At 35.1% G+C, this 13,090-nt stretch overlaps 1 protein-coding gene across 2 annotated transcripts in view; it reads right to left on the bottom strand.

Moving 5' to 3' along the window:
- The window catches only part of LOC145522365 (uncharacterized), a 164,202-nt gene that overhangs the window by 136,230 nt on the left and 14,882 nt on the right, over positions 1 to 13,090 (bottom strand). For both annotated transcript variants that reach the window (XM_081531126.1, XM_081531125.1), the window contains exons 2-4: positions 12,825 to 12,955; positions 11,269 to 11,340; positions 7,489 to 7,651 (exon numbers count right to left, since the gene is read on the bottom strand). In XM_081531126.1, coding sequence (XP_081387252.1) covers positions 7,573 to 7,651; positions 11,269 to 11,340; positions 12,825 to 12,955 — 282 coding nt within the window. In that variant the 3' untranslated portion in view covers positions 7,489 to 7,572. The remainder of the gene's footprint in view (positions 1 to 7,488; positions 7,652 to 11,268; positions 11,341 to 12,824; positions 12,956 to 13,090) is intronic.

Here is a 13,090-nt window from a genome sequence, read left to right as displayed (position 1 = left end):
CACCAAAATGAATTATGTTGCCTTCCAAGTGGTTTTCATTGACCTCATGAAACTCATCCAGGATTTAAAATGGAAGTGGGAACAAAAGTTAAGCAAATAACTTTCTAAAATGTCAGAGGAGAATGAAACAGAAAGGGATTAAAAAAGGATTAAAAGATAGAGGGAGAAATAATGAAAAAGGAGGAAGAAATGAGAAAAGCATTTGAGGGAGGTGGTTCTAGGCTGTTTCCCCTCACTCAAAACATATTAAAAGTAAAGTCTTCTAATTATTAAGATTGCACTGAAGTTTGAACCAGTCTAGTTCAAATCAATTGTATTCCTTGAGTTTCCCTGGTGACTCAGATGATAAAGCATCTGCCTGCAACGTGAGAGACCCGGGTTCCATCCTTGGGTCGGGAAGATCCCCTGGACAAGGAAATGGCAACCAACTCCAGTACTCTTGCTTGGAAAATCCCATGGATGGAGGAGCCTGGTAGGCTACAGTCCATGGGGTCGCAAAGAGTTGGACACGACTGAACGACTTCACTTTCACTTTCATAATTCCCTGGTAACTAACAGAATAAAAACATTGTTTTTATCTAGTGGGCTACTAAGAAAAAAAATGAAATGTGACTTTTTACAGTTTGGAAATTGCTTATAATATTTTTCTTCTATAGTATGTTCAACATCAGAATGTCAATAATCTGTCTGAATAAAAGTGATTTGACAAACACAGAGAAATATAGTTATCAACTACCTTGCTTAGGTAAATATGTGGGGAATAGATCTCATAAAGATGTAATATCGTATTCTTCAAAGAGTGAGTCTGCTTTGTCCCTTCACTTCTAATTTCTAGTGTAGAAATTTTTCAGCTTCTACATTTTAAAGACAATTTATTTTGCCATCCTTTTTCCAAATTGTTCTTCCAAACGCACAAGTTTGACTGTGGACTAAACTCAGTGACAAACTGGCTTGGAAAGAGAAAAAGAAAAGAAATAAAAAAGGACCACTTATACAGAACCCTTCTTCATTGTTCTAATTTGGATAATTTTGTTGTTGATTTTATTGGGTGTAGATTACTGGGTCAATTTATCCTCTTATTAATTAGAATATTCTGAATTAAATAAAAAATAAAGACAATCTGCCTGAAACCAGATATAATAGTTCATAAGTTAGGAACAGAAACAGGAAAGAAATAATACATGTAGAGGCACAGTGTCCTCTTGACAGATCAAAAACCCACCTGCGTTGAATGCCTATCCTGAAAAACCATCTTAAAAATAGCACTTATTTTACATTCTCTAAAATAAGCCAAAATATTCAAAAACAAGTTTTTCCATAATAAAATGCTATTAAACATGTCCTTAACTCTCAAAGCTTTTATAATCTATATATCTCTGTAGTGTACACCCTCTGTCTATGATGTTACCAAGCTGCTATGTATTTGTTTTTCAACAAATTAGGTCTTTTTCTCAACTACCAGAATAATCCAGTCATATAAGGGTCCAGGTGGTCAGCAGTCACTTATCCTCTTTGAACAGTCTCTTCAAATGTAAAATAAAAACCTGGCCTCTAAGACTCTTTCCTGTTTGTCATGCCTATGCTATTATTTCAGCCATCTGAATAGCTCAAACTGATCACCTGCTTGTGCTTTTTTTCTGAGTAAGGGGGAGGCAGGTGAATGGGAGAGCTGTCACTAACACAAAGAGACAAAAACTTTATAAAAATATCTGCTCAATCTAGCCCCTCAAATTGAAAAATGTGCCAGTCAACCTCATATTTAATTTCACCAAATTTTTTAGTTATTAATTGACTGGTAATTTGGCTATAACAATATTGATTGTTATATCGTCAATATAACATATCATTATGCTGTTGTCATATCAATGTCTGAACTGATGTTGAAAGAAAACCTATACTTTAGCTGCTTAACAAATTACAATTGAAGGAAAGGCTATCAGGTAAACTCAGGGTAGCAAAACAAAATTTCAATAAAGTAAATAAAGCATTATCTATGTTCTGTTTCTGCTACAGTGCAGTTTTTGATTCTCCAAACAGTTGTCTGAGAGGTCTGTGTTCTCCTGGCCAAGTGGTGGTACGTTTTTCAGCTTGTCAAATTTCCTCATGCCCTCTTTCATTATATAGCATTGCTCTGCGCTTAGCCACTGTATCTGTGCATGCAGACACACTCTACCTTCAGTGTAACACTAAAATTGATTTGCTAGGCGCTCCTTTGCTTCTTCACATTTCACATCTTCCCATTGAATTTTTTGTGTCAGGAGCACAGTGCTATCTTTCCACTTCCACTCTCAGAAATCTGAACATTCTTTGGGTTTTCTGAATATTTAAGTGGCTTTGTGACTGATGTCAGTGTGTTTCATTCTATAGTACTGTTCAATGCAATTTTGTATTATTCTTTGAGAGTATTCAGGGTTCATTTTCATTCTAGATTCTTTCTGTTTTAATGCTGTTGAATGTTAGTCTTTTTGAGTGAATTAATGACAGGAGAATTGGGGGGAGGGTTAAAAACAAAGTTCTTAATTACCATTTTCCCCAGAAAACATAAATTAAAAAGAAAATGTTCCCTTCATAGGGATATGTTTCAATAGTTTACTTTCTATAAAAGGGCTATACAAGGAAACAGCAAAAACTAAATACCCCTACACAAATGAGAAAATATGTTTTCTTGCAAAAGTAGAAGAAATGAATGTAAGATGATTCAGGCTTGCAATTATATGATCTAAGTTGGCACCAAAATCATGGATGTTCTCTGGAGAATTCAAAGTGTAACTGCCTAGTGCTCGTTTGATAAGGCATATTTATTGTAGCATGTTGTTTCAACTGGTCAAATTTTGAGACTTTTCGAAGCATCGGGTGAAAGTTCAAACTTCTTTACCAAAGTGTAGCCATGGTGTAATAAAATACCCAAGATGATTCATTCAGTCAACCTGATATCCACTCATCAAGGAAGAGAGCAAGCTGAGGAGGTATTATATCTTTCTCTAGCATAACATGTTAAGTGCAGCATTCCAATCTAAAAGGTAGAATTGTTCCTTTGAGTAAAATAATTAATGAGCCCAACAAAAGGAAAGCTGTTACAAGAGAGACCTCTAGTGGAAAAAAATGCAAGTGCCTTGGAAAGGGGTTTTATTGTTTATGCTTCATCTGAGAAACCGAACTTGCATACGCTGTTTGAGACAGCGTCCACGAGACAACAACTAAATTCCTCTTTCATCCGAAGTATATGTGGTTTGTTCAAGCAAATAATGCTTTCCAGAATGGAGCCAACAAAATGCTTGAGGGAGATTTAAGTTCTTTGAAATTCAGTTTTGGAAAACGTGTTACAGGTATCTAAGAAGAAAGACAAGATTTGTGAAAGAGAGCAACCAGAGTTTGGAGGCATTGCATAAGCTATTTGTTTCTTGAATTACACTTTAGTCGTAGATAATAGTTTTACGTATAAAATATCAAAGTACTTTTCTGTGGGTGGAGCAGGGATTGGGGATTTTCCGTTTTCTCACAAATCATAGCTTTAACAATAAAACATTAATTCAATGCTATTTTTAAAGAGAAACAGCAAAGGCTGGGAAATGCAGTGTAAGAAAGTATCCAAATACGGGTTACTTTAAGAAAAGAGTTGCCTCTGAATTAGAGTGTCTCATTCAACTAGCACTCCTTAGTTTTAAAATTAGTTTTCCTCTGCTCTTCATACAATTGCATTTAATTTGCTGTTTGATATATAGCTAATTTTAATCACTTATTATGATTTTCTACAATAAACAATGGTAATGATAAATATGATAATCAGGATATGTTTTCTAGTTAGAGATCTCGCAGTAAATCCCAGAGAAATCTGTGTCTACTGACTGTGTTTACCAATTACGTAGTAAGGTAACTTCTAATGTAAACTAGGACATCAGTTTGAGTTCAGAGAAACAATGTGACCCAGAGCTACATAATTTAAGAAAGTGCTCCAGGCATAAAGAAGAAAGTGAAAGAAGTTGATAATCCAAATGTATAGTATTAACTCAGCACTGAACTATGGTCACAGTTTTTAAGAAAAGTATAGCTGTGGGAGCCAGTTGCTTACAGTAACAATTTCTGAAATTTGCTTCTATAATGACTGTTACACACACCTGTTTTAAAATTGAACCACAATTGAGCTTTAGGTTTTGTTACTGTTTAGGTCTTCATCCAAATTTAGGAAAAGAGTATTTTTGTGGGCTATTTTTTACTTTCAGTGTAGCCCCTAGTGTTCTTATCCATTTTTAATTCATCCTGTTGTCTTTAATAAAACTCTCTTCAATTTCTCCTCAGGACAATGAAATTTTAGAGCCTATTTTCGAGGCAGGTTATTCACAGCCCTTGTATTCCTCGTGCTTATATATCTCAGTTAATGCTGAAGAGGACCTATCTTTCCATTCTTACCAGAGCCTGATACGTCCCATAAACAGGACATCATAATTCCGAGGAAGCGTGCTTCATGAATCTTTTCAAATTTGGGCTGGGGGCTGGCAGCCAGTTAAATGACAATTGGTGGCAGGGGGTGGGGTGGGAGGTTTCCTCCAGAGTGTTGCTCAAATTTTATTTCCCTAGCTTTGTTTCCAATTTAGAATGTCATTTTTTTCAGAGGAAAAAAGTAGCTTCAAATTGTAAATAGGCTTTAAATAAGTTTTTTTTTTATTTAAAAAATAATTATAATGGCTAAAAGCATCCTAAGAGAGAAAAATATAAAGCAACATATTTGTCCTCCTTTCTGATTCTTCCCTCTTTAAAATAAAGCTATTCACATTCCTAGGTTGCTGTGTGTTCTTTGAACACAACTTCACATTTCAGTTTATAACTGTTTCCACTAACAATGCTGAACCCTGTTTCTATCGGCATGTGCACATCGTGAATGCTTTCCTTGCACTCTTTCTGATCATAATCCTTCTCACCATTTATGTTCCACAAAAATATAATTTCCACAAGCACCTTAAGACTCAAGGAAGAGTAAAGGTAGAAACAAACATCTTCCAAGTTTGCCAGAATTTTCATTGGAAAAAGAAAAGTCACAGTTTGGTCTGTCTGACCAAGGGGCTGAAGACACAAACCATTCTTCACTTACCACTTTATGCTTTTCTTGAAGATCACATTCATACACACACACACACACACACACACATCCCATACACACTGACAACAAGAAAGAACTCTGCAAATACAATTTCATTCTTAAGTTTATAACAGACCTTTGTCTTAACTATTAATTTTTACATACCTGCTATTACTCTTTTTGCTTCTTTTTTGGATGCAAACAAGGTGGGGAATAAATAAGGAAAAGAAGGAAGGAAGAGAGTTAGGGTCCTTTCTGCCCTAAACATGGGCATTATTTTCCATTTTACTTTTTAGTTTGAGACTGTGTTTTCATATACTTTTCTCAGACTGCAACAAAATGATCCAGAATTTATATGCCATCTTTACCCTTATCCCTGTTCCAACAACAGGAACCACCAAGTAGGTACCAGATGTCCTGTTTCAGAAAAGCATTCTAGCAAAAAACAAACACCCATGGAATGGCACTCAGTTGACCCGATTTCTCATTTATGCAGCATTGGATTACTGTCACTGCACTGTTACTATACAGGTCACCTTAGTAGGTCCTTAACTATTCTTTGGTTTCTCTATCCTCAACATAAAGACATCACTATTTCCCCTAATGGAATGTTGATATAAAGTGCTTGGAAGAAATACAAATACAAGGTAACATTATGCATCTGAAAATGAAGACAGCAGCTGTAGGATCCTGTTAGGAGAATTCCTCTGCTTAATAAATGTGGTGGCTATACTTGAAATCCTCCAGCTTAAATCCCATGCCCAGTGCTTTGGGACCTTACAAGCGCCACACAAATGACTGACACTGAATTGGGGGTGAGACTAAGTCGAACTTTGAAGTGAACTGTGCGTGTTTTCGTCCCTTTGCCAATAAAGCAGCTGTGGCCAATTAGTGTTCAACACCATCTTCCAGCCGAGAAGCAATTTCAGGTTCCAGATGCAACTGCATCAAAGAGGGCTAGAGTATTTAATCCCTGGTTGTTCTAGGCTTTTCATCCTCAAGGAATTTCAGAGGAAAGAAGGACCCAAGAGGTTATCTGGTTCATTCATACAGCAGGAATTATTTAAGTACCTACTAAGTAAGCAGAGCTTTCTCTGGTTTGTGAATAAGAACATTTGTGTTAGGAAATATCCTCGAGATGTAAGTTATTATAACTGACATCTTAATCAATTCAAGATTTTTCACTAGAGTTAAACATTACACTTACTTTCCCTTTATCATGAGAAATCACAAAGGTCAGTCAGTATAGATTTTCTGGAAGACCATTGTTCCTACATCAAATATAGGTAAATAGTAAATGGGGGTGTTCACCTGTCTTCTTTGAAAGAGCATGCACATAATAAAGGCTTGATTTCCTCACTAGATATGTTATCTAAAGTATTTTTCCAACTGTAAATGATTTTTTATCTTATTTTTATTTTTTCTTTTATTGCTCTTTGCACATATGGTAAAATTTATAGTAATTTGGAAATAGCACATATCAGCGTGAGCTTGAATTTGTGTTTCCATATTGTTCTGCAGATGTCTGCTCACAGAAAACAAGGAGTAGAGAAATTACCAGATGAATAATTAACATAAAATTCCTAAGGTTGTGCAGGTTTAATTTTAAATTATATTATAATATATTGGATATATTCATCTCCTTTATTAGACTGTGACTTGTCTGAGAGTAAGGATCAGAGGAAATTTTGTGGCTCTAATATCCTGAATTTATTCATTTGTGCATCCATTCTACATTTATTGAGCACCTGGTATATGACAGGAATATTGTTAAGTGTAGAAATTTTTATAAAGATGAATACATGATCCTAGCCCTAAAAGAGCTCACAGTCTAATGGAAATAAAATGATATTATATTACATGATTTTAGCAACTGTACAGTTTGAAAAGCACATTTACTTCCATGATATCCTTTGAACCTTAACAACCGTTTGAGGTTGGTATAATTAGCCCCATTTTTACAGATGAGGAAAGCAAGTTTCTCAGAGGTTAATTATGTTGCTTCAGGTCACTCAACTAATCAATGGCAGCTCATGGGCGCCAGGCTTCTTACTCCAAATCCTGTGGGTGCTTAACAAATACTAATCCAACAATACAAGATTGCATTATTGGATTATTAATATTCTTGGATTATTAGTTGTCTTCTTCTTCTGATCAAATGCAAATATTTATAAAACCTCTTCCTAAACATCTGTCTTAAATCCATTCCATAAGTAAATTACATAGAATGAAAACCAAAACTCTTGATCTGACCAGATGAATTGTGAACACAGAATCTTTCAAAATAAATCAAAATATTCACATACCCTAAAAAATTTAGTACCACATATCTGATTCAGTCCATTTCAACAGTCAAAAAAACTGCTTTGGTGCATAAGGCATTGCATGCAATAGAAGGATACGTTAGTACTTGCCCTCATGGTTCCAGTTCAAAGAATTACTGTGCCAGAAGTTGTTTCCTCTGTTACGGGTCCAGGAAAATCTGATTCTTGTTAGTATCACTTCCTATACACGGGAAACGTAGGAGAATGTTGCTTTGATTCAATCCAGTCTACACAAAGCACTGTGCCTGCCAGGCTGGATTTGTATTAAAAAGAGAAAAAAGAATATGTTACTCAAAAAGCTTCTGTGTTACAACCAGAGGGGTGGTGGGGCAGGGGGCTGGGGTGATGATGACATCCTGTATATACAGCAGAAATATTACAAAGAATCATTTAAGACAATCAGACCATATGATATGCATGTTAATTAGAGTAAACAGTAGATCAAACCAGGTACAACCGCATAAGGAAACAACAACTGAGGAATCATTTAAACAGCTTTAAATATTCTAAACATCAATATGACATATCTTGATTGGAATAAATGCAGAAAGTTCTGTGGATCTCATTCTGACTTTGGGTCTATTTTATTCTCAAGTATAGCAACACAGTAAGCAGTGGCACCTCTGTCCATAAACAAATCATGAGCTTCCTCTTCTGCTTTTTCTTTGAAATTTTCCCAAACCAAGGTTTGGAATAAAAGAATGTTTTAAGATTTTTGAAAATACTGTGTCACAGGAAGTTTAAGTATTTCAGATTGAATACTAGCAAGCTGTAGATCACAAAATATAATTCTGCTATGTATCCTGTTTATTCATTCATTCATTCATTTTTACTGACCATTTACCTTGGGGTTATAAAAATGATGAAGCATAGTTCTTTCCTGCGGAAATCCAGCTTATTGAGGTAAGAAAGATAAATGCAATTATCTCTTTCAGTGAAAGTATATCAGTTAATACAGAGGATGAGTCAAAATAAAAAAGAAGAAGGCCAAGTCATTTGATGAGGGTATAATGCCAAGATAATTATTAGGCCTTTAAAGAAGGAGGCCCTGTATGGTTCATCTTCATCCCCACAGTACCTAGAGACTTTTCTGATACAAGGAAAACAATAAATGTTTAGTGAATAAATGAATGAATGAGTGAATAAACATTACACTAAAAGAGCTCAAAAAACATCAGTTTTCTTGACTTGTGAATAAATAAATGTCAAGTTAAGGGCATATGAAATATATACTGCAGACATGATACTCAAAATATCTAGAAGTGACCAGTTTTCTTGCATGAGAAGCTTGACTCCACACTGTACTGTATTTTTCATTCTAATAATTTCATAAGATGGACTAAGTGAGAAATGAGAATAAGTTGGCCATGTGACAGGTAAGTCACTCCCTGTTTTCTACAGGAGCCTCTTCTGCTTGGTATGCTCCAGATAGTCTCAGTATAATATTTTGATTTTAGGGCTCCTAGTGAGTCATTTTTTTTACCCACATACTGAAAACAATCTGTTTTAGTGTTTGCATATGACATCACTCTGACATACTGTAAACATGATAGCATATTTTATGGCATTGGAAAAATAAGCAAGGGAAGGAAATATTCTTCCTTCGTGCTTTGGTCAAATATATTTTATAGTTAACTAAACTTAGCACACATGGGGTTTCCAGAAACGTTGAGAAATGAACTTCCTACTTTGAGTAAAGTTGACCTAATGAATGCAACTATTCACAGCAAAACTTAGAGATTCCTTGAAAATATATTAATTCCTATTTCCAAAGATGTATTAGCTCTTCTACAGAAAAAATCTTGACTATAATTCTAGTTCTAGGTCACTAATATTGAAAGGCTTATGGCTCACTTTTAAGCTCTCAGAATGCAAATATAGGACAGAAATCTGAAGGTTTTGATTTATTTTAAATTGTTTTTTTTCCCCCTCACCTAGCAGTATCACAGCTATGGGTTCAATCTCATTTTTATTGAACAGTCATTAGGCAGAGGACAAATGAGAATAAAATGGAAGAAATTAAGCTCAAGTAGAGGACATATGGAGAAAAAAGGGGTAGGAAGCAAACAGAAACAAAGCACTGAAAATAGGTTTGCTGTGAGCTTCTTCTCCAGCAAAAGATCACATTGGATCCAAGCTCTTAGAATGCATCTGATGCTTTCAGAGGCAGGCCTGATATTAATACTTGATATTTGAAAGTGCAGCAGGGTAAGAGGCTTATAATTCAGGTTTTTCAAAATCATACAAAAAAGTAGTTTTTAGTCATTTCTTCAAGTATTATTCAAAAGCTCAGGTTACAGCATCCCAGTTTTGTCTCAAATTATTTCCTGACTTTCAGTTTCCCTGAAAACGAGAAGTTGAAAATACCATTGGTGTGTGTTGCTTAAATAAATAGCCTCAACCTATCCTGTTAATATCAGTTACCTTGGTAGAGAATATTAAGTATGCAGATTATTTTCATTAGGTTTTAATGTGTTACTCATCTTCGGAGAAGGCAATGGCACCCCACTCCAGTACTCTTGCCTGGAAAAATCCCATGGATGGAGGAGCCTGGTAGGCTACAGTCCATGGGGTCACTAAGAGTCGGACACGACTGAGCGACTTCACTTTCACTTTTCCCTTTCATGCACTGGAGAAGGAAATGGCAACCCACTCCAGTATTCTTGCCTGGAGAATCCCAGGGATGGCGGAGCCTGGTGGGCGGCCGTCTATGGGGCCGCACAGAGTAGGACACGACTGAAGCGACTTAGCAGCAGCAGCAGCAGCATCTTAGCTAAGTTAATTCGATAAGGCACTTTGTTGACTTGCTTTTTAAAAAGTTAAGGAAAAAATATATAATTAAGTTCAAATTGTCCAATGTTTCTTAAAGATATAAAATATCAAGTTCATAGGTCGGCATATAAAAAAAAATGACATAAGAAAAAAAAAAAAAAACTCTACTGCCTAGGAGGAAAAAAAGCATAACTGTTTTGCTGTCTTCCAGCAGACCTACACAGAGGAATTTTGTTCCATTATCTTGATGTGAACTGCTACTTGTAACATTATAACCATAAGTTTTTTTGTTATTATTGTTATCCTGGCATTTACTAAGAGTATTTGAAACTATTTTGAGTTACTTTATCAGCTATTTATCAATGCACTTTATGCCTTTTGTTAGCTAAAATCACAGTCATTTTAGTATACAGATCCCTAATCTTTAAGTCTGTCAGTCTCATTTTGCATTACAAATCATTTGTAGTTTTATAACTGTCATTTCCAAGGACATCTGAAAAAGATGGATTTATGAAATGTTACCATGCATTCTAAGAAGGCCAAGAATTAGCATTACTTTGTAAAGGTTCTTATAAATTGAGCAACAGCCATCACTGGCAATAAGGTGTTGTTTGCTTTTGTCTAGTATCTTTATTTAAATATTAAGGGAGAGATATGACCTTTGACCTTGGAGATCTCTGTGACATGGCAATGGCCCAGTGTATTAGCTGTCAGTGGAGTGCTATGGCCTGACTCTCTCAAGGCCCCTATTTGTGGACAGTGTTATAATAACTCTTCCATTAGGCATCCCCAAGGCAAATAACCTCAGCTTTAACAGAGTCAGTTTAAAATTCCTTAGAGTAACATTAAGAGACTATCTGGTTTGTGTCAGTTTGAGATCAACTACTCTTTGCACAGGTTCAATTCTGTAAATTTTAAGTAGCCATAGCTATTTAAGAATTATTTCATATATGCCTGCAGGTAAGTATTAGACACTAGAATATAGAAAGAATCCCATGAACTTCTTTGATTTCTTTACCAGCCTCTTTAGAGACTATCTGAATCCAAGTTGTCTTGGGAATCTATTTTTTAAATGACTCTTTCCATCTATATACATACCTTTTTGTTGATGGAACTTTCACAGAGTTGCTGCTTATGGTATGAACAGTATTTGGAGACATCAAATGACAACTGGAAGAGACAAGATAGTATTCATTAGGAAGCAGGCATACCTCCCTACGTGCGTGCCAGAGGTAAGTAATGGTTACAAGACCAAAATGGTTCATTTCTTTTCCTGCCTTTTTACCCTGATTTTGTCTTACACTGATTTATCCTCAGGTAAGTAAATCTGGTTATGCTCAGATGGGATGCTTGCATTTGAATTACAAATTATCACTGCCCTCATTTCTAACTATTGATTACTGGCCCCAGGTTTTGTGGGGAAATCTGAGGTCAAAAGACATCTTTATTCTGTGAAAAATAAAGGTCAAGCTATCCTAAAATGCTTTGAAAAAAATCATAGTTGTCATCTTAAGTCTTAAATCACTGAAGATGATGTGATCCCTTCAAATACTTGGCCATGAAACAAACTGTGTCTCCTCTGAATCCAACTTTAGTTTGGGTATCTGTGACTTCACTTATTAAAACATTTTGTCCAAGTTAAAAATTAAACAAGTTCATCAGTAACTATAGATAGCTTCTGAAGTGCAACCTTCATTGTTTCATATTCTTAGTTAAATACAAGTTAATAAACTGGTTTAATTTGGAAATTTTATTTTTAAATCTAATGGAAAAGTCAACAAACGTTTATGGAATAACTACCATGTATACATGACATTGGAGCAAGTTTGTACAATCCTTTTCATTCTTACAGTAAATATCCAGCCATTTTTTTTTTTTAAATAACAGACTAATTTTAGGGAAATAAATTATATGTTTAGTACTTGCCTTTACTTATTGATGCCAAAAACGTCAAAGGGTAAATAATTATTGATTGGATTAAGTTTGTCCCACATCAGGCTAACTGCTACAAGGGAACAAAAGTAATATGACCTCATGAGCTAAAACCCCAGTACTCATAAACAACACTTAGCTTTTGATTTACAGTGAAATCACAATTCTCCATTTCCTGTTCCCTCTGTCTCTGACATTGCATGTGAGACTACAGGGCAATACATGCCCTACAATATAATATAGGATGTAATTTAAAGGGTTCTATTGATGCTGTAAATCACAAGGAGTTCTGCTGAAGCAGTTTATGAATGGCAGTAAAACACTAAGACTGGATTATATCATTAGAATTATGTACCACGTGCAAGTATTATTATTTGTAATTGGGGATAAAAAATTACAAAACACATACATGGGAATGTCATTTTTCGTGGTATTTACAGGCTTCAAAATAAAAGATGTGTTTTTGGATAAAAATAAGAAATTCAGGCTTGTAGAATATCCATCATTCTGGAGAAAGCATGTGTGTGCTCTGGGAGTAAACTATAATAGAATATATACTGACAGGTTATACATAACGCAATTGTTAGAAGCACAAAAGACTATTTCCATATGTGCTACCAGCAAACTTAATAAGGTCTGTAGTGCATAAAAAGACACACCACAATGACCATGACAATATGATGTTATAAAAACAAACTGAAGAGTGTAAAATATCAACCAACCTGCTAGTGTTCTCTATAAGAACATTATAACTATGATGGCATTTTCCACTGAATGGACTTATTTTTGTTGACATATAAGCATTCTGAAGCTCTGAAGTAATGCACTTCCAAGTTTTTGTTTTTGGTTTTTTCTGGAAAGATAAAATGACATTGGCAATTTGTTAACTATTCTGGACATATCTTTGATGATGAAGAGTAAAGCTAGTCTTCTAGCTCATTTAGCTGTATTCTTCAGTTTTGAGTAAACTTTTCTAGTGGATGTGGAA

Source organism: Giraffa tippelskirchi, chromosome 10 (genome assembly GCF_054371585.1).
Source record: "Giraffa tippelskirchi isolate mGirTip1 chromosome 10, T2T-mGirTip1v1.2.pri, whole genome shotgun sequence".
In the NCBI taxonomy this organism is placed as follows: domain Eukaryota; kingdom Metazoa; phylum Chordata; class Mammalia; order Artiodactyla; family Giraffidae; genus Giraffa; species Giraffa tippelskirchi.
The sequence above is the reverse complement of the archived record's forward strand: the minus strand, read 5'-3'. Positions and strand labels throughout refer to the sequence as shown.